The sequence below is a fragment of the Bombina bombina genome, chromosome 7 (genome assembly GCF_027579735.1).
Source record: "Bombina bombina isolate aBomBom1 chromosome 7, aBomBom1.pri, whole genome shotgun sequence".
Taxonomy (NCBI): Eukaryota; Metazoa; Chordata; class Amphibia; order Anura; family Bombinatoridae; genus Bombina; species Bombina bombina.
The window spans coordinates 635268533-635291139 of NC_069505.1; the positions used below are offsets into that span (position 1 = coordinate 635268533).

The 22607-nt window shown below is 37.9% G+C and overlaps 1 protein-coding gene across 5 annotated transcripts in view; it reads left to right on the forward strand.

Moving 5' to 3' along the window:
* LOC128635681 (NACHT, LRR and PYD domains-containing protein 1b allele 2) overlaps window positions 1-22607 on the forward strand; it is a 351139-nt gene that overhangs the window by 307019 nt on the left and 21513 nt on the right. For all 5 annotated transcript variants that reach the window (XM_053688805.1, XM_053688804.1, XM_053688802.1 and 2 more), the window contains one exon: window positions 8145-8414. In XM_053688805.1, coding sequence (XP_053544780.1) covers window positions 8145-8414 — 270 coding nt within the window. The remainder of the gene's footprint in view (window positions 1-8144; window positions 8415-22607) is intronic.

Here is a 22607-nt window from a genome sequence, read left to right on the forward strand (position 1 = left end):
TATATTGTAGCTATATTAGGGTTTATTTTACAGGTAAGTATTTAGCTTTAAATAGGAATAATTTATTTAATAAGATTTATTTTATTTCGTTAGATAAAAATTATATTTAACTTAGGGGGGTGTTAGGGTTAGACTTAGCTTTAGGGGTTAATACATTTATTAGAGTAGCGGTGAGGTCCGGTCGGCAGATTAGGGGTTAATAATTGTAGGTAGGTAGCGGCGACGTTGGGGGGGCAGATTAGGGGTTAATAAATATTATGTAGGGGTCGGCGGTGTTAGGGGCAGCAGATTAGGGGTACATAGGGATAATGTAGGTTGCGGCGGTGTGCGGTCGGCAGATTAGGGGTTAATAATTGTAGGTAAGGTAGAGGCGACGTTGGGGGGGCAGATTAGGGGTTAATAAATATTATGTAGGGGTCGGCGGTGTTAGGGGCAGCAGATTAGGGGTACATAGGGATAATGTAGGTAGCGGCGGTGTGCGGCCGGCAGATTAGGGGTTAATAATTGTAGGTAGGTAGCGGTGATGTGGGGGGGCAGATTAGGGGTTAATAAATATAATATAGGGGTCGGCGGTGTTAGGGGCAGCAGATTAGGGGTACATAGGGATAATGTAGGTGGCGGCGGTGAGCACGTCAAAGCACTGCTTGTATTTGGGTGAAGCATGGAGCTTAATGCAACCATATCGAGCAGTGAAAATAACTTGCAAGTTATTAGCGAGCCAGCAATAACGCAAAACTTGTAATCTGGCTGAATGTCTTATAAAAAGAAGCATTTCATAAGGTGGCATTTTATGATATATGTGATTATTTGTGAAAGTTTGTTTCTAAAATGTAAAAAATCCAAAGTATCGCAAATACAAGCAATGCTTTGACGTGCTCGTGCACGATTTCCCCATAGACATCAATAGGGAGAGCTGGCTAAAAAAAAGCCTAACACCTGAAATCGCGGAGTGTAAAGCTCCGTAACGCAGCCCTATTGATGTCTATGGGGGAAAAAAAATGTATGTTTAAACCTAACACCCTAACATAAACCCTGAGTCTAAACACCCTTAACCCCTTAATGACCACAGCACTTTTCCATTTTCTGTCCGTTTGGGACTAAGGCTATTTTTACATTTCTGCGGTGTTTGTGTTTAGCTGCAATTTTCCTCTTACTCATTTACTGTACCCACACATATTATATACCGTTTTTCTCGCCATTAAATGGACTTTCTAAAGATACCATTATTTTCATCATATCTTATAATTTACTATAAAATAAATTATAAAATATGAGGAAAAAATGGGAAAAAATACACTTTTTCTAACTTTGACCCCCAAAATCTGTTACACATCAACAACCACTAAAAAACACCCATGCTAAATAGTTTCTAAATTTTGTCCTGAGTTTAGAAATACCCAATGTTTACATGTTCTTTGCTTTTTTTGTAAGTTATAGGGCCATAAATACAAGTAGCACTTTGCTATTTCCAAACCACTTTTTTTCAAAATTAGCGCTAGGTACATTGGGACACTGATATCTGTCAGGAATCCCTGAATAGCCATTGACATGTATATATTTTTTTTTAGTAGACAACCCAAAGTATTGATCTAGGCCCATTTTGGTATTTCATGCCACCATTTCACCACCAAATGCGATCAAATAAAAAAAATTGTTCACTTTTTCACAAATTTTTTCACAAACTTTAGGTTTCTCACTGAAATTATTTACAAACAACTTGTGCAATTATGGCACAAATGGTTGTAAATTCTTCTCTGGGATCCCCTTTGTTCAGAAATAGCAGACATATTTTTGGTAATGCCACTGCGCACCACACATGTATTATGCCCAGCAGTGAAGGGGTTAAATAGGGAGCAAAAATCAGCAAAAAAACAATTTAGAGGACCAAAATCAGCATGGTTTTACTTCAGGGAGATCATGTCAGACTAATCTAATTGACTTCTTTGATTATGTAACAAAAGTATTAGACAAGGGAGGAGCAGTTGATGTAGCATATCTAGATTTCAGCAAAGCATTTGACACCGTCCCACACAATAAACTTATTCACAAACTATATCTCCTTGGTCTAGATTCAAAAATTGTGAACTGGGTGGAATGCTGGCTTAAGGACAGAAAACAAAGTGTCTTAGTAAATGGAGTTCATTCAGCAGAGGGGGCTGTTACTAGTGGTGTTCCTCAGGGGTCAGTTCTGGGGCCTGTTTTGTTTAACATATTTATCTGCGATATCAGCAAAGGGCTACAGGGGAAAGTATGTCTCTTTGCAGATGATACAAAAATTTGCAACAGAGTGGATGTTCCAGGGGGGGTAGACAAAATGAGAAGTGATATACAACAATTGGAGGATTGGACAAATGACTGGGGTCTAAAGTTTAACACAGCAAAGTGTAAAATAATGCATTTAGGGAAGAAAAATCCAAATGTTAATTACAGACTCAATGACACTTTACTGACTGTTACAGACGAGGAACAGGACTTGGGAATTATTATTTCAGATGATTTAAAACTTGTAGTAATGCAGCGAGTAAGGCTAGCAGAATGCTTGGATGTATTGGTAGAGGTATTTGCAGCAGAAATAGTAAGGTTCTTATGCCACTTTATAGATCATTAGTTAGGCCTCATCTTGAGTATTGTGTGCAGTTCTGGAGACCATATCTTCAGAAGGATATTAACAAACTTGAATCTGTGCAAAGGAGGGCTACCAAAATGGTACATGGTCTAAAAAATAAAACTTACCAGGATAGGCTCAATGACCTAAATATGTATAGCTTAGAGGAGAGAAGGGAAAGAGGTGATATGATAGCAACTTTCAAGTACATTAAAGGGTTTAGTAAAACTGAGGCTGTGGGTATTTTACATAAAATGGAAAATTCAAGAACAAGGGGTCATGAGCTCAAGCTAAAGGGTAGTAGATTCAGAAGTAATTTGAGGAAGCACTTCTTTACAGAAAGAGTGATTGATTTATGGAATAAACTTCCTCAAGAGGTAGTAGCAACAAACACTGTGGGGTACTTTAAAAATGCATGGGACAAGCATAGGGCTATCCTACGAACTAGATAAGTTTATACTGTTAGGTAAGGTCGGGCAGACTTGCTGGGCCTATGGCTCTTATCTGCCGTCAATATCTATGTTTCTATGTTTCTATGTAGGGAGCTTCTAGGGTTAATTTTAGCTTTAGTGTAGTGTAGTAGACAACCCCAAGTATTGATCTAGGCCCATCTTGGTATATTTCATGCCACCATTTCACCGCCAAATGCGATCAAATTAAAAAAAACTTTAAATTTTTTATAATTTTAGATTTCTCACTGAAATTATTTACAAACAGCTTGTGCAATTATGGCACAAATGGTTGTAAATGCTTCTCTGGGATCCCTTTTGTTCAGAAATAGCAGACATATATGGCATTGGCGTTGCTTTTTGGTAATTAGAAGGTCGCTAAATGCTGCTGCGCATCACACGTGTATTATGTCTAGCAGTGAAGGGGTTAATTAGGTAGCTTGTATGGAGCTTGCAGGGTTAATTTTAGCTTTAGTGTAGAGATCAGCTTCCCATCTGACACATCAGACCCCCTGATCCCTCCCAAACAGCTCCCTTCCCTCCCCCACCCCACAATTGTCCCCGCCATCTTAAGTACTGGCAAAAAGTCTGCCAGTACTAAAATAAAGGGAATTTTTGATTTTTAAAAAAAAATAAAAAATTGTATAGCATATTTACATATGCTGCTGTGTAGGATCCCCCCTTAGCCCCCAACCTCCCTGATCCCCCCCCCCCAAACTCTCTCTAACCGTCCCCCTCTGCCTTTTTGGGGGCCATCTTGGGTACTGGCAGCTATCTGCCAGTACCCAGTTTGCAGAAAAAAATGTTTTTTTTTTTGTTTTTTTTCCCCAGTTTTTTTTCTGTAGTGTAGCTTCTCGCCCACAGACCAACCCAACACCCCCTGATTTATCGGGGTTTTTTTTGTATTTTTTTTTTCTAGCCACTGATCACTATTATGATCCATATTTTCTGTAGTGTAGCGGTTCCCACCAGCTCCCTCCCGATCGTGCACGCGCCCGCCCGCTCCCAATCGTGTGCACGCGCCCCCAGTTATCCCCACCCATGATCCCGCCCCTCTCCACATCACTGGGCCCATCGATGGCCGCCACCCGCCTCCCACGTCGGCTCCTACACTCCAACGATACCGGCCATCGATGTCCGGTGTAGAGAGGGCCACAGAGTGTCTCTCTCTGCATCGGATGGCCATGCAGGGTTATTGCAGGATGCCTCCATATCGAGGCATCACTGCAATAACCGGAAAGCAGCTGGAAGCGAGCAGGATCGCTTCCAGCTGCTTTCCAGACCGAGGACGTGCAGGGTACGTCCTTGGTCGTTAACTGTCTTTTTTTAGAGGACATACCCTGCACGTCCTCGGTCATTAAGGGGTTAATCTTCAGCCCCCTACATTGCCGACACCTACATTACACTTATTAACCCCTAATCTGCCGCCCCTAATGTTGCCGTCACCTACCTACTCTTATTAACCCCTAATCTGCCGCCCCCAATGTCGCCCCTGCCACTATACTAAAGTTATTAACCCCTAAACCTCTGGCCTCCCACATCACTAACACTAAATAAATATATTAACCCCTAACCTAACCCTAAGTCTAACCCTAACATAACCCTAAACCTAACACCCCTAACTTTAACATTATTAAAATAATTCTAAATAAAACCTACTATTAATAACTAAATAATTCCTATTTAAAAATAAATACTTACTTACCTGTAAAATAAACCCTAAGCTAGCAACAATATAACTAATAGTATCTATCGCAGGTTTTATTTTTATTTCACAGGTAAGTTTGTATTTATTTTAACTAGGTAGACTAGTTAGTAAATAGTTATTAACTATTTACTAGCTACCTAGTTAAAATAAATACAAAGTTACCTGTAAAATAAAACCTAACCTGCCTTACACTAAAACCTAACATTACAATCAAATTAAATAAATTAAATTAACAAAATACAATTGTCTAAAGTACAAAAAATAATAAACACTAAATTACACAAAATAAAAAAAGAAATTATCAACAATAAAAACAAATTACTCCTAATCTAATAGCCATATCAAAATAAAAAAGCTCCCCAAAATAAAAAAAAAACCCTAGCCTACACTAAACTGCCAATGGCCCTTAAAAGGGCCTTTTGCCGGGCATTGCCACCAAAGAAATCAGCTCTTTTACCTGTAAAACAAAATTCAAACAACCCCCCAACAGTAAAACCCATCACCCACACAACCAAACCCCCCAAATAAAATCCTATCTAAATAAACCTAAGCTCCCCATTGCCCTGAAAAGGGCATTTGGATGGGCATTGCCCTTAAAAGGGCATTTAGCTCTTTTACATTGCTCAAAACCCTAAGCTAAAAATAAAAGCCACCCAATAAACCCTTAAAAAACCTAACACTAACCCCCGACGATCCACTTACAGTTTTTGAATACCGGACATCCATCCTCATCCAAGCGGGCAGAAGTCCTCATCCAAGCGGGCAGAAGTCCTCATCCAAGCAGGCAGAAGTCTTCATCCAGACGGCATCTTCTATCTTCATCCATCCGGCGCGGAGCGGGTCCATCTTCAAGACATCTGGCGCGGAGTATCCTCTTCTTCCTATGGCTGTTGAAGAATGAAGTTTCCCTTTAAATGACATCATCCAAGATGGCGTCCCTTACATTCCGATTGGCTGATAGAATTCTAACAGCCAATAGGAATTAAGGAGGAAAAAATCATATTGGCTGTTGCAATCAGCCAATAGGATTGAGCTTTCATCCTATTGGCTGATCCAATCAGCCAATAGGATTGAGCTCACATTCTATTGGCTATTCCAATCAGGAATTTTCCCTCTTAATTCCTATTAGCTGATAGAATTCTATCAGCCAATCAGAATGTAAGGGATGCCATCTTGGATGACATCATTTAAAGGGAAACTTCATTCTTCAACAGCCTTTGGAAGAAGAGGATGCTCCGCGCCTGATGTCTTGAAGATGGACCCGCTCCTCGCCGGATGGATGAAGATAGAAGATGCCGTCTGTATGAAGACTTCTGCCCTCTTAGATGAAGACTTCTGCCGGCTTCGATGAGGACTTCTGGCGCCTGGATGAGAAAGTATGTCCGGTCTTCAAAAACTGTAAGTGGATCGTCGGTGGTTAGTGTTAGGTTTTTTAAGGGTTTAATGGGTGGGTTTTATTTTTAGCTTAGGGTTTTGGGCAATGTTCAAGAGCTAAATGCCCTTTTAAGTGCAATGCCCATCCAACTGCCCTTTTCAGGGCAATGGGGAGCTTAGGTTTATTTAGATAGGATTTTATTTAGGGGCTTTGGTTGTGTGGGTGGTGGGTTTTACTGTTGGGGGGTGTTTGTATTTTTTTTTACAGGTAAAAGAGCTGATTTCTTTGGGGCAATGCCCGGCAAAAGGCCCTTTTAAGGGCCATTGGCAGTTTAGTGTAGGCTAGGTTTTTTTTATTTTGGGGGGGGGGCTTTTTTATTTTGATAGGGCTATTAAATTATTTTTTTATTTTGTGTAATTTAGTGTTTATTATTTTTTGTACTTTAGATAATTGTATTTTTTTATTTAATTTATTTAATTTTATTGTAATGTTAGGTGTTAGTGTAAGGCAGGTTAGGCTTTATTTTACAGGTAAATTTGTATTTATTTTAACTAGGTAGCTAGTAAATAGTTAATAACTATTTATTAACTAGTCTACTTAGTTAAAATAAATACAAACTTACCTGTGAAATAAAAATAAAACCTAAGATAGATACAATGTAACTATTTAGTTATATTGTAGCTAGCTTAGGGTTTATTTTACAGGTAAGTTTGTATTTAGTTTTAAATAGTAATTAGTTAGTTATTAATATTAGGTTTTATTTAGATTTATTTTAATTATATTTAAGTTAGGGGGTGTTAGGGTTAGGGTTACGTTAGTGTTAGGTTTAGGGGTTAATAGGTTTATTATAGCGGCGGAGTGGGCGGATGGTAGATTAGGCGTTAATAATATTTAAATAGTGTTTTTGATGCGGGAGGACGGCGGTTTAAGGGTTAATAATTTTATTATAGTGGCGACGATGTCGGGAAGCGGCGGAATAGGGGTTAATATATTTTTTAAGTGGCAGCGATGTCCGGAGCAGAAGATTAGGGGTTAATAATTTTATTTTAGTGTTTGCAATGCAGGAGGGCCTCGGTTTAGGGGTTAATAGGTAGTTTATGGGTGTTAGTGTACTTTTTAACACTTTAGTTATGAGTTTTATGTTACAGCTTTGTAACATAAAACTCATAACTACTGACTTTAGATGGCGGTACGGATCTTGTCATTTTAGGCTGTACCGCTCACTTTTTGGCCTCACCACAAAACTCGTAATACCGGCGCTATGGGAGTCCCATTGAAAAAGGACATTGAAAAAGGACTTTTTTAAAAGTGCTGTACTGACGTTGCGTGACGGCCAAAAAAGTGTGCGGTACAGCTATTCTGACATGACTCGTAATACTGACGGTAGTGAAAAAGCATTGTTATGAGCCATAACAATGCTTTTTCACTCATAACGCCAAACTCATAATCTGGCTGTATATTTAGTTTTAAGACTATATTGAAAATCCAACTTGCGAATTTATATAATTTGGAATTCAAATCAGTTGGAGACTCTAGCTAAATGATTTGAGCTCACAGATCTTTAACAAAACCTATTATTAATGAAAATGATTGCGCAAGTGCAGGGCTTGGCATTGATACCGCTGCTCCTAATTGTGCAGTTTTCAGGTTTGCAGAAGTGATTCTGCACTGTAAGGGCTCCCAGCTGCATACACAGCTTTATAAATGGAGCTCATATTATTTATTACTTTTATTTATGGTTCAAAAATAGTCTAAAATAGTCTAAAACTGCTCCTCTTTATGTGTGTGTATATATATATATATATATATATATATATATATTATATATAGCTTTGGTAGAGCATCACATTGTATTCTTATATCTAACCATTACTCCATAACAGTATGGAAACCACAAGATCAACCCAAGAAGTATATAGTTTTTCTTTTTTATGTAAAAGTTTAAAATATAATGCTAAGCACTAATGTTTAAACTGAATTATTGTATCTCTTCCATCTGCATTTAAGGAGCCGTTGGACCTGATCATGGAGACATACTTATTCGTCATCTGGATAATCTAATTGAAAAAGATCACAAACGGTTTAGAGACAAGTTGGCTGAATTTCATTTTAATAACATCCCTCCTATACCATGTGGAAAATTAGAATATGCAGACTCTGTGGACACAAAGAGGCTGCTTTTAGTTCATTATGGAGGGGATGCTCTGAACGTTGCAATTAAAGTTTTACAGCAAATCAATCTGAAGGGACTTGCAGCCCAAATAAAAAAGGAACTTTGTAAGTATCATCTGATGTACTGACAGAATATTCTTATTGCACTGGACCTTTATCAGTCCCCAGCATAGATCATTAATGGTTTTACATACAACTTTTATATGTGTATCATATTATATATATACTAGTCCTAAAGCCCGTTCACACGTGCCGTGTTGTGTTATATGTAATATAATCTCTCTCTCTCTCTCTCTCTCTCTCTCTCTCTCTCATCAGCTGTGCTCTTTCACTTGCCGGGTCCTCGCGCTGCTGTCAGGTCGGGTGGGTGCGCGTGCGATCAGCTGTCTAAGGCCAAGTGTTTGTCTGTACTGCGCATGACGGCTTCAGACAAACACTTGTCTTTTATAATATAGGATATATATATATATACAATTAAATTCATCTTACTTATCTATAAACTAGAGGTAAGACGTTTGCATCATGTGTGAAAAGCTAAAAACAAACACAAATGAGAAATCCATAGGCTGGTAGATCAGATATTTATACAGGGACAATATGTTATACAGCACTATACAAGTGACATTAATGAGATTTCACCTCTTACACTAATAAGTTATGAAAGGGTTAAATGACACCTGTGAGGTACATTACATTCACTGTAATACTTAAAGGGACAGTCTTCTCCTGAATTGTTATTTTCCAAAAGAGAAATAATTCCTTTATTACCTATTCCCCAGTTCTGCATAACAAACATACGGCCAGATTACGAGTTTTGCGTTATGAGCGACATCGCAGCTACCTACCTACACTTATTAACCCCTAATCTGCTGCCCCCAATGTCGTCGCTACCTAGATTACACTTAATAAACCCCTAATCTGCCGCCCCCGACCTCGCCACCACCTACCTACACTTATTAACCCCTAATCTGCTGCCCCTGACATCGCCGCCACCTACCTACACTTATTAACCCCTAATCTGCTGCCCCAATGTCGTCGCTACCTACATTACATTTATTAACTCCTAATCTGCCGCCCAGACATCGCCGCCACCTACCTACACTTATTAACCCCTAATCTGCCGCTCCCGAAATCGCCACCTCCTACCTACACTTATTAACCCCTAATCTGCTGCCCTTGACATCGCCGCCACCTACCTACACTTATTAACCCCTAATCTGCTGCCCAATGTCGTTGCTACCTACATTACACTTATTAACCCCTAATCTGCCGCCCCAATGTCGTCGCTACCTACCTACACTTATTAACCCCTAATCTGCCGCCCCGTCGCCGCCACTATACTAAAATTATTAACCCCTAAACTTAATCCTAAATCTAACCCTAACGTAACCCTAACACCCACTAACTTTAACATAATTAACCCTTTGAGTGCTATGCACTTTCCCTCCTGGGTGCTAAGGTTTTTTAAAGGTTTTTTTTTATTTTATATATTTAAAAAATATTATTTTTTTAACTTTTTTTATTATTATTTCAGATTCCCAAGACTTACAATGTTGGAAAGGTTAGGCAATTAACTTTCCAACGGTGGGTCTTGGGCTTCTGTAGCTGCTTAGATGACTGAAATACAGGCTTCTAAGCAGCATGCCCCCTGCTCCTATATTTAACATTGTTAAGGTTAAATAAAGTTGCGCGGTGATGTCATCACGTCATTGCGCGTGATTTCACCGCACGTAACGTGAAGCCCCGGCGATGCCTGTCACTATACAGGCCCGATCGCCGGGGTAGGAGCCGGTGGGAGCCCCCAGATCTCCCTCAAAGTGGGAGAGTGTTAGTGACGGCTCTGAGCCATCATTAGCACCTGACTGAGACAATTTGTGATGGCTCAGAGCCGTCATTAGCACTCAAGGGGTTAAAATAAATCTAAATAAAAATTACAATTAATACCTAAATAATTCCTATTTAAGACTAAATACTTACCTGTAAAATAAACCCTAAGCTAGCTACACTATAACTAATAGTTACATTGTAGCTATCTTAGGGTTTATTTTTATTTCACAGCTAAGTTTGTATTTATTTTAACTAGGTAGACTAGTTAGTAAATAGTTATTAACTATTTACTTGCTACCTAGCTAAAATAAATATAAATTTACCTGTAAAATAAAACCTAACCTGTCTTACACTAACACCTAACATTACACTACAATTAAATCAATTACATTAATAAAATACAATTAACTAAATTACAAACAAAAAATAAACACTAAATTACACAAAATAAAAAAGAAATGATCAAATATTTAAACTAATTACACCTAATCTAATAACACTATCAAAATAAAAAAGCCTCACAAAATAAAAAAAAACCTAGCCTAAACTAAACTGCCAATAGCCCTTAAAAGGGCCTTTTGCAGGGCATTGCCCCAAAGAAATCATCTCTTTTACCTGTAAAAAAAATACAAACAACCCCCCAACAGTAAAACCCACCACTCACACAACCAACCCCCCAAATAAAATCTTAACTAAAAAAACCTAAGCTCCCCATTGCCCTGAAAAGGGAATTTGGATGGGCATTGAACTTAAAAGGGTATTTAGCTCTATTGCTGCCCAAACCCTAAGCTAAAAATAAAACACACCCAATAAACTCTTAAAAAAACCTAACACTAACCCCCGAAGATCCACTTACAGTTTTTGAAGACCGGACATCCATCCTCATGCAGCCGGGGGAAGTCTTCATCCAAGCGGGCAGAAGTCCTCAAACGAAGCTGGGAGAAGTCTTCATCCAAGCGGCAAGAAGTGGTCCTCCAGGTGGGCAGAAGTCTTCATCCAGACGGCATCTTCTATCTTCCGACGCAGAGCGGCTCCATCTTCAAGACATCCGGCGCAGAGCATCCTCTTCTGTCGACGGCTACTGAAGAATGAAGGTTCCTTTAAGGGACGTCATCCAAGATGGCGTCCCTTGAATTCCGATTGACTGATAGAATTCTATCAGCCAATCGGAATTAAAGTTGAAAAAATCCTATTGGCTGATTCAATCAGCCAATAGGATTGAGCTTCAATCCTATTGGGTGATCCAATCAGCCAATAGGATTGAGCTCGCATTCTATTAGCTGATTGGAACAGCCAATAGAATGCAAGCTCAATCCTATTGGCTGATTGCATCAGCCAATAGGCTTTTTTACCCTTTAATTCCGATTGGCTGATAGAATTCTATCAGCCAATCGGAATTCAAGCTACAATAAACCCTAAACTAGCTACAATATAAGGAATAGTTACATTGTATCTATCTTAGGATTTATTTTTATTTTACAGGCAAGTTTGTATTTATTTTAACAAGGTACAATAGTTATTAAATAGTTATTAACTATTTAATAGCTACCTAGTTAAAATAAATACAAAAGTACCTGTAAAATAAAACCTAACCTAAGTTACAATTACACCTAACTCTACACTATAATTAAATACATTAACTAAATTAAAATTAATTAATTACAATTAAATAAAATTGACTAAAGTACAAAACCCCCCCACTAAATTACAGAAAATAATAAAATAATTACAATTTTTTTAAACTAATTACATCAAATCTAATACCCCTAATAAAATAAAAAAGCCCCCCAAAATAATAAAAATCCCTACCCTATACTAAATTACAAATAGCCCTTAAAAAAAATTATAATACCCCCCCAACATTAAAACCCACCACCCACACACCCAACCCTACTCTAAAACCCACCCAATACCCCCTTAAAAAAACCTAACACTAACCCCTTGAAGATCACCCTACCTTGAGACGTTTTCACCCAACTGAGTCGAAGTCCTCAACGAAGCCGGGCAGAAGTTGTCCTCCAGACGGGTAGAAGTCTTCATCCAAGCCGGGAAGAAGAGATCCTCCAGACGGGCAGAAGTCTTCATCCAGACGGCATCTTCTATCTTCATCCATCCGGAGCGGAGCGGATCCATCTTCAAGACATCCGACGTGGAGCCAATCAGCCAATAGAATACGAGCTCAATCCTATTGGCTTATTGGATCAGCCAATAGGATTGAACTTCAATCCTATTGGCTGATTGCATCAGCCAATAGGATTTTTCCTACCTTAATTCCGATTGACTGATAGAATTCTATCAGCCAATCGGAATTCACAGGACGCCATCTTGAATACATAATTTAAAGGAATATTCATTCATCAGGTAGTCGTCTGCCTGGAAGGATGCTCCGCGTCGGATGTCTTGAAGATGGACCCGCTCCGGATGGATGAAGATAGAAGATGCCGTCTGGATGAAGACTTCTGCCCGTCTGGAGGACCTCTTCTGCCCGGCTTGGATGAAAACTTCTGCCCATCTGGAGGACCACTTCTGCCCGGCTTCGTTGAGGACTTCGGCCCGGTTAGGTGAAGACGTCTCAAGGTAGGGTGATCTTCAAGGGGTTAGTGTTAGATTTTTTTAAGGGGGTATTGGGTGGGTTTTAGAGTAGGGTTGGATGTGTGGGTGGTGGGTTTTAATGTTGGGGGGGTATTGTAATTGTAAAACAGGTAAAAGAGCTGATTACTTTGGGGCAATGCCCCGCAAAAGGCCCTTTTAAGGGCTATTTGTAATTTAGTATAGGGTAGGGATTTTCATTATTTTGGGGGGCTTTTTTATTTTATTAGGGGGATTAGATTAGGTGTAATTAGTTTAAAAAGCTTGTAATTATTTTATTATTTTCTGTAATTTAGTGTTTGTTTTTTTTGTATTTTAGTTAATTTTATTTAATTGTAATTAATGTATTTTAATTTAGTTAATGTATTTAATTATAGTGTAGTGTTAGGTGTAATTGTAACTTAGGTTAGGTTTTATTTTACAGGTACTTTTGTATTTATTTTAACTAGGTAGCTATTAAATAGTTAATACATATTTAATAGCTATTGTACCTAGTTAAAAAAAATACAAACTTGCCTGTAAAATAAAAATAAACCCTAAGATAGCTACAATATATCTATTAGTTATATTGTAGCTAGTTTAGGGTTTATTTTATAGGTAAGAATTTAGTTTTAAATAGGAATAATTTATTTAATGATAGGAATATTTATTTTGATTTATTTTAATTATATTTAAGTTAGTGGGTGTTATGGTTAGGGTTATACTTAGGTTTAGGGGTTAATATGTTTATTATAGTGGCAGCGGTGTAGGGGGGCAGATTAGGGTTTAATAAATATAATGTAGGTGGCGGTGGGCTCCGGGAGCGGCGGTTTAGGGGTTAAACAATTTATTTAGATGCGGCGGGGTCCGGGAGCAGCAGGATAGGGGTTAATAACTTTATGTAGGTGGCGACGGTATAGGGGGCGGCAGATTAGGGGTTAATATGTATAATGTAGGTGGCTGTGGGCTCCGGGAGCGGCGGTTTAGGGTTTAATACATTTATTAGAGTTGCGGTGGGGTCCGTGAGCGGCGGTGTAGGGATTAATAACTTTATTTAGTTGCGGGAGGCGGCGGTATAGGGGGTAAAACAGTTTAGTATAGTGTGGGTGCTTAGTGACAGGGTAGCAAGAAAGCTGTGAAAAAGCCGAAGAGCAGCGAGATCGATGACTGTTAGTTAACAACAGTCCGCTGCTCATCGCCCCGTACTTGGTGCGCGGCTTTTAGACAGCTTTTTTGATAATTTTGGAGAACGTATTCAGGTCCACGGCAGCGATGTTAGGCGAACTTAGGTGAGAGTATTGGTGTCATCGAATGCAGGTAAGTTGACAGGTTGATAAATAGAGGCCAGAATGTCATATAGTCATACTGAGACAAAATGTCATATAGTCATACTGAGACAGAATGTCATATAACCATACTGAGACAGAATGTCATATAACCATACTGAGACAGAATGTCATATAACCATACTGAGACAGAATGTCATATAGTCATACTGAGACAGAATGTCATATAGTCATACTGAGACAGAATGTCATATAGTCATACTGAGACAGAATATCATAGGCCTCTAGTTATCAAGCCGTCAACCTCAAATACGCTGGAATTCCGAAGCGTATTTGTGGTGAGGCTGATTCGCCTTAGTTATCAAGCCCTACACACCGGCAAAAGTAGAATTTTGTGACGTAAGCTTCGATCCGCCGGACCAGTCCGACACAGATCGATTCTTATGTCACTCCAGATGTTCCGCACACAAGTTCGGCACAATCTGACTACTTTTGCTAGTTATCAAAAAACTAGCAGGTACGCTCTGCACTTTTCCGGCCCAGCGTACCTGGTTTTCAATCCGCCGCCCTGGAGGCGGCAGATCCCATAGGAATCAATGGGAGTCTGACCATAGCGAAAGTTCATGTTCGCTGCTGGCCGACATCCCATTGATTCCTATGGGAAATTTCTACACCTAACACCCTAACATGTACCCCGAGTCTAAACACCCCTAATCTGTCCCCCCTACACCGCCGCAACTAAATAAAGTTATTACCCCCTAAACCGCCACTCCCAGACCCCGCCACCACTCTAATAAACTGATTAACCCCTAAACCGCCGCTCCCGGACCCCGCCGCCACTCTAATAAACTGATTAACCCCTAAACCGCCGCTCCCGGACCCCGCCGCCACTCTAATAAATATGTTAACCCCTAAACCGCCGCTCCCGGACCCTGCCGCCACCTACATAATACCTATTAACCCCTATCCTGCCCCCTCTACACCGCCGCCACCTAAAATAAATGTATTAACCCCTATCCTGCCGATCCTGGACCCCGCCGCAACTAAATAAAATGTTTAACACCTAAACCGCCGCTCCCGGACCCCGCCGCTCCCTATATTAAACTTATTAACCCCTAATCTGCCCCCCCTACACCGTAGCCACCTATAATAAATTTATTAACCCCTATCCTGCCCCCCCTATACCGCCGCAACCTATAATAAAATTATTAACCCCTAAACCTAAGTCTAACCCTAACCCTAACACCCCCCTAACTTAAATATTAATTAAATACATATAAATATTATAACTCTTATTAACTAAATTAATCCTATTTAAAACTAAATACTTACCTGTAAAATAAACCCTAATATAGCTACAATATAAATAATAATTATATTGTAGCTATCTTAGGATTTATTTTTATTTTACAGGCAAATTTCAATTTATTTTAACTAGGTACAATAGCAATTAAATAGTTATTAACTATTTAATAGCTACCTAGTTAAAATAAAGAGAAATTTACCTGTAAAATAAAAACTAACCTAAGTTACAATTACACCTATCACTACACTATCATTAAATAAATTATATTATAACTCTTATTAACTAAATTAATCCTATTTAAAAATAAATACCTGTAAAATAAACCCTAAGATAGCTACAATGTAATTAATAATTACATTGTAGCTATTTTAGGATTTATATTTATTTTACAGGTAACTTTGTATTTATTTTATCTAGTTAGAATAGTTATTAAATAGTTATTAACTATTTAATAAGTACCTAGCTAAAAGAAATACAAAATTACCTGTAAAATAAATCCTAACCTAAGTTACAATTAAACCTAACACTACACTATCATTAAGTTAATTAAATAAATTACCTACAAATAACTACAATTAAATAGAATTAAATAAACTAACTTAAGTACAAAAAATAAAAAAAACTAAGTTACAAAAAATAAAAAAAATCAGCCAATCAGATTAATCTCGCATTCTATTGGCTGATCGGAACAGCCAATAGCATGCGAGATTAATCTGATTGGCTGATTGGATCAGCCAATCGGATTGAACTTCGATCTGATTGGCTGATTTAATCAGCCAATCAGATTTTTCCTACATTAATTCCGATTGGCTGATAGAATCCTATCAGCCAATCGGAATTCGAGGGACGCCATCTTGGATGACGTCCCTTAAAGGAACCGTCATTCGTCGTTCAGTCGTCGGTGGAAGAAGATGGCTCCGCGTCGGCTCGTCTGAAGATGGCTCCGCTCCGGATGGATGAAGATTGAAGACGCCGCCTGGATGTTGACTTCAATCGGATGGAAGACTTCTTCAGCGCCCCTTGGATGAGGACTTCAATCGGATGGAAGACTTCTTCAGCGCCCCTTGGATGAGGACTTCAATCGGATGGAAGACTTTTTCAGCGCCCCTTGGATGAGGACTTCAATCGGATGGAAGACTTTTTCAGCGCCCCTTGGATGAGGACTTCAATCGGATGGAAGACTTTTTCAGCGCCCCTTGGATGATGACTTTTGCCGCTCCGGATGTCTTCTTCTGTTCCATCGGTGGTCGGCTGGCTGAAGATGGCTAAAGGTAGGATGATCTTCAGGGGGGTAGTGTTAGGTTTATTTAAGGGGGTTAGATTAGGGGTATGTGGGTGGTGGGTTTTAATGTTGGGGGGGTTGTATTTTTTTTTACAGGCAAAAGAGCTGAATTCTTTGGGGCATGCCCCACAAATGGCCCTTTTAAGGGCTGGTAAGGTAAAAGAGCTGTTAACTTTTTTAATGTAGAATAGGGTAGGGCATTTTTTTTATTTTGGGGGGCTTTGTTATTTTATTAGGGGGCTTAGATTAGGTGTAAGTAGCTTAAAATTGTTGTAATATTTTTTAAATGTTTGTAACTTATTTTTTTTAATTTTTTGTACTTTAGTTAGTTTATGTAATTGTATTTAATTGTAGTTATTTGTAGGTAATTTATTTAATTAATTTAATGATAGTGTAGTGTTAGGTTTAATTGTAACTTAGGTTAGGATTTATTTTACTGGTAATTTTGTATTTCTTTTAGCTAGGTAGTTATTAAATAGTTAATAACTATTTAATAACTATTCTAACTAGCTAAAATAAATACAAAGTTACCTGTAAAATAAATATAAATCCTAAAATAGCTACAATGTAATTATTAATTACATTGTAGCTATCTTAGGGTTTATTTTACAGGTAAGTATTTAGTTTTAAATAGGAATAATTTATTTAATGATAGTGTAGTGTTAGGTGTAATTGTAACTTAGGTTAGTTTTTATTTTACAATGTAATTATTATTTATATTGTAGCTATATTAGGGTTTATTTTAAAGGTAAGTATTTAGTTTTAAATAGGATTAATTTAGTTAATAAGAGTTATAATATTTAGATGTATTTAATTAATATTTAAGTTAGGGGGGTGTTAGGGTTAGACTTAGGTTTAGGGGTTAATAATTTTATTATAGGATGCGGTGTTATAGAAGGGGCAGGATAGGGGTTAATGATTTTATTATAGGATGCGGCGGTATAGGGAGGGCAGGATAGGGGTTAATACATTTATTATAGGTGGCGACGGTGTAGGGGGGGGCAGATTAGGGGTTAATAAGTTTAATATAGGTGGTGGCGGGGTCCGGGAGCGGCGGTTTAGGGGTTAAACAATTTATTTAGTTGCGGCGGGGTACGGGATCGGCAGGATAGGGGTTAATAAATTTATTATAGGTGGCGGCGGTATAGGGGGGCAGGATAGGGGTTAATAGGTATTATGTAGGTGGCGGCGGGGTCCGGCAGCGGCGGTTTAGGGGTTAATCAGTTTATTAGAGTGGCGGTGGGCTCCGGGAGCGGCGGTTTAGCGGTTAATACATTTATAAGAGTTGCGGCGGGGTCTAGGAGCAGCGGTTTAGGGGTTAATAACTTTATTTAGTTGCGGGGGGCTCCGGGGGCGCCGGTATAGAGGGTAGAACAGTATAGTTAGTGTGGGTGCTTAGTGACAGCTTGTCAATAAAGCTGTAAAAAAGACGAAGAGCAGCGAGATCGGATGAGTGATAACTATCACAGTCCGCTGCTCATCGCCCCGTACTTGGTGTGCGGCTTTTTGACAGATTTATTGATAACTTTGGCGAGATTTTTCAGGTCCGCAGCGGCGATGGTAGGCGAGCTTAGGTGGGCGTATTGGGGCCGGCGAAGACAGGTAAGTAGACACGTTGATAACTAGAGGCCAAAATGTCATGTAGTCATAATGAGACATAATGTCATATAACCATACTGAGACATAATGTCATATAACCATACTGAGACAGAATGTCATATAACCATACTGAGACAGAATGTCATATAGTCATACTGAGACAGAATGTCATATAGTCATACTGAGACAGAATGTCATATAACCATACTGAGACAGAATGTCATATAGTTATACTGAGACAGAATGTCATATAGTCATACTGAGACAGAATGTCATATAGTCATACTGAGACAGAATGTCATATAGTCATACTGAGACAGAATGTCATATAGTCATACTGAGACAGAATGTCATATAACCATACTGAGATAGAATGTCATATAGTCATACTGAGACATAATGTCATATAGTCATACTGAGACAGAATGTCATATAGTCATACTGAGACAGAATGTCATATAACCATACTGAGACAGAATGTCATATAACCATACTGAGACAGAATGTTATATAGTCATACTGAGACAGAATGTTATATAGTCATACTGAGACAGAATGTCATATAGTCATACTGAGACAGAATGTCATATAGTCATACTGAGACAGAATGTTATATAGTCATACTGAGACAGAATGTTATATAGTCATACTGAGACAGAATGTCATATAGTCATACTGAGACAGAATGTTATATAGTCATACTGAGACAGAATGTCATATAGTCATACTGAGACAGAATGTCATATAACCATACTGAGACAGAATGTTATATAGTCATACTGAGACAGAATGTTATATAGTCATACTGAGACAGAATGTCATATAGTCATACTGAGACAGAATGTCATATAGTCATACTGAGACAGAATGTAATGTAGTCATACTGAGACAGAATGTCATATAGTCATACTGAGACAGAATGTCATATAACCATACTGAGACAGAATGTCATATAGTCATACTGAGACAGAATGTCATATAGTCATACTGAGACAGAATGTCATATAACCATACTGAGACAGAGTGTCATATAGTCATACTGAGACAGAATGTCATATATTCATACTGAGACAGAATGTCATATAGTCATACTGAGACAGAATGTCATATAATCATACTGAGACAGAATATCATATAGTCATACTGAGACATAATGTCATATAGTCATACTGAGACAGAATGTCATATAACCATACTGAGACAGAATGTCATATAACCATACTGAGACAGAATGTCATATAACCATACTGAGACAGAATGTTATATAACCATACTGAGACAGAATGTTATATAACCATACTGAGACAGAATGTCATATAGTCATACTGAGACAGAATGTCATATAGTCATACTGAGACAGAATGTCATCTAGTCATACTGAGACAGAATGTCATATAGTCATACTGAGACAGAATGTCATATAGTCATACTGAGACAGAATGTCATATAGTCATACTGAGACAGAATGTTATATAGTCATACTGAGACAGAATGTTATATAGTCATACTGAGACAGAATGTTATATAGTCATACTGAGACAGAATGTCATCTAGTCATACTGAGACAGAATGTCATATAGTCATACTGAGACAGAATGTCATATAGTCATACTGAGACAGAATGTCATATAGTCATACTGAGACAGAATGTCATATAACCATACTGAGACAGAATGTCATATAGTCATACTGAGACAGAATGTCATATAGTCATACTGAGACAGAATGTTATATAGTCATACTGAGACAGAATGTCATATAGTCATACTGAGACAGAATGTCATATAGTCATACTGAGACAGAATGTTATATAGTCATACTGAGACAGAATGTTATATAGTCATACTGAGACAGAATGTCATATAGTCATACTGAGACAGAATGTTATATAGTCATACTGAGACAGAATGTCATATAGTCATACTGAGACAGAATGTCATATAGTCATACTGAGACAGAATGTCATATAGTCATACTGAGACAGAATGTCATATAGTCATACTGAGACAGAATGTCATATAGTCATACTGAGACAGAATATCATATAACCATACTGAGACAGAATGTCATATAACCATACTGAGACAGAATGTCATATAGTCATACTGAGACAGAATGTCATATAGTCATACTGAGACAGAATGTTATATAGTCATACTGAGACAGAATGTCATATAGTCATACTGAGACAGAATGTCATATAGTCATACTGAGACAGAATGTCATATAGTCATACTGAGACAGAATGTCATATAACCATACTGAGACAGAATGTCATATAGTCATACTGAGACAGAATGTCATATAGTCATACTGAGACAGAATGTCATATATACATACTGAGACAGAATGTCATATAGTCATACTGAGACAAAATGTCATATAACCATACTGAGACAGAATGTCATATAACCATACTGAGACAGAATGTCATATAGTCATACTGAGACAGAATGTCATATAGTCATACTGAGACAGAATGTCATATAGTCATACTGAGACAGAATGTCATATATACATACTGAGACAGAATGTCATATAACCATACTGAGACAGAATGTCATATAGTCATACTGAGACAGAATGTCATATAGTCATACTGAGACAGAATGTCATATAACCATACTGAGACAGAATGTCATATAGTCATACTGAGACAGAATGTCATATAGTCATACTGAGACAGAATGTTATATAGTCATACTGAGACAGAATGTCATATAGTCATACTGAGACAGAATGTTATATAGTCATACTGAGACAGAATGTCATCTAGTCATACTGAGACAGAATGTCATATAGTCATACTGAGACAGAATGTCATATAGTCATACTGAGACAGAATGTCATATAGTCATACTGAGACAGAATGTCATATAGTCATACTGAGACAGAATGTCATATAGTCATACTGAGACAGAATGTCATATAGTCATACTGAGACAGAATGTCATATAACCATACTGAGACAGAATGTCATATAGTCATACTGAGACAGAATGTCATATAGTCATACTGAGACAGAATGTCATATAACCATACTGAGACAGAATGTCATATAGTCATACTGAGACAGAATGTCATATAGTCATACTGAGACAGAATGTCATATAGTCATACTGAGACAGAATGTCATATAACCATACTGAGACAGAATGTCATATAGTCATACTGAGACAGAATGTCATATAACCATACTGAGACAGAATGTCATATAACCATACTGAGACAGAATGTCATATAACCATACTGAGACAGAATGTCATATAGTCATACTGAGACAGAATGTTATATAGTCATACTGAGACAGAATGTCATATAGTCATACTGAGACAGAATGTCATATAGTCATACTGAGACAGAATGTCATATAACCATACTGAGACAGAATGTCATATAGTCATACTGAGACAGAATGTGATATAACCATACTGAGACAGAATGTCATATAGTCATACTGAGACAGAATGTCATATAGTCATACTGAGACAGAATGTCATATAGTCATACTGAGACAGAATGTCATATAACCATACTGAGACAGAATGTCATATAACCATACTGAGACAGAATGTCATATAACCATACTGAGACAGAATGTCATATAGTCATACTGAGACAGAATGTCATATAGTCATACTGAGACAGAATGTCATATAGTCATACTGAGACAGAATGTCATATAACCATACTGAGACAGAATGTCATATAACCATACTGAGACAGAATGTCATATAACCATACTGAGACAGAATGTCATATAGTCATACTGAGACAGAATGTCATATAGTCATACTGAGACAGAATGTCATATAGTCATACTGAGACAGAATGTCATATAGTCATACTGAGACAGAATGTCATATAGTCATACTGAGACAGAATGTCATATAGTCATACTGAGACAGAATGTCATATAGACCTACTGAGACAGAATGTCATATAACCATACTGAGACAGAATGTCATATAGACCATACTGAGACAGAATGTCATATAGTCATACTGAGACAGAATGTCATATAACCATACTGAGACAGAATGTCATATAACCATACTGAGACAGAATGTCATATAGTCATACTGAGACAGAATGTTATATATTCATACTGAGACAGAATGTCATATAACCATACTGAGACAGAATGTCATATAGTCATACTGAGACAGAATGTCATATATTCATACTGAGACAGAATGTCATATAACCATACTGAGACAGAATGTCATATAGTCATACTGAGACAGAATGTCATATAGTCATACTGAGACAGAATGTCATATAACCATACTGAGACAGAATGTCATATAACCATACTGAGACAGAATGTCATATAACCATACTGAGACAGAATGTCATATAGTCATACTGAGACAGAATGTCATATAGTCATACTGAGACAGAATGTCATATAGTCATACTGAGACAGA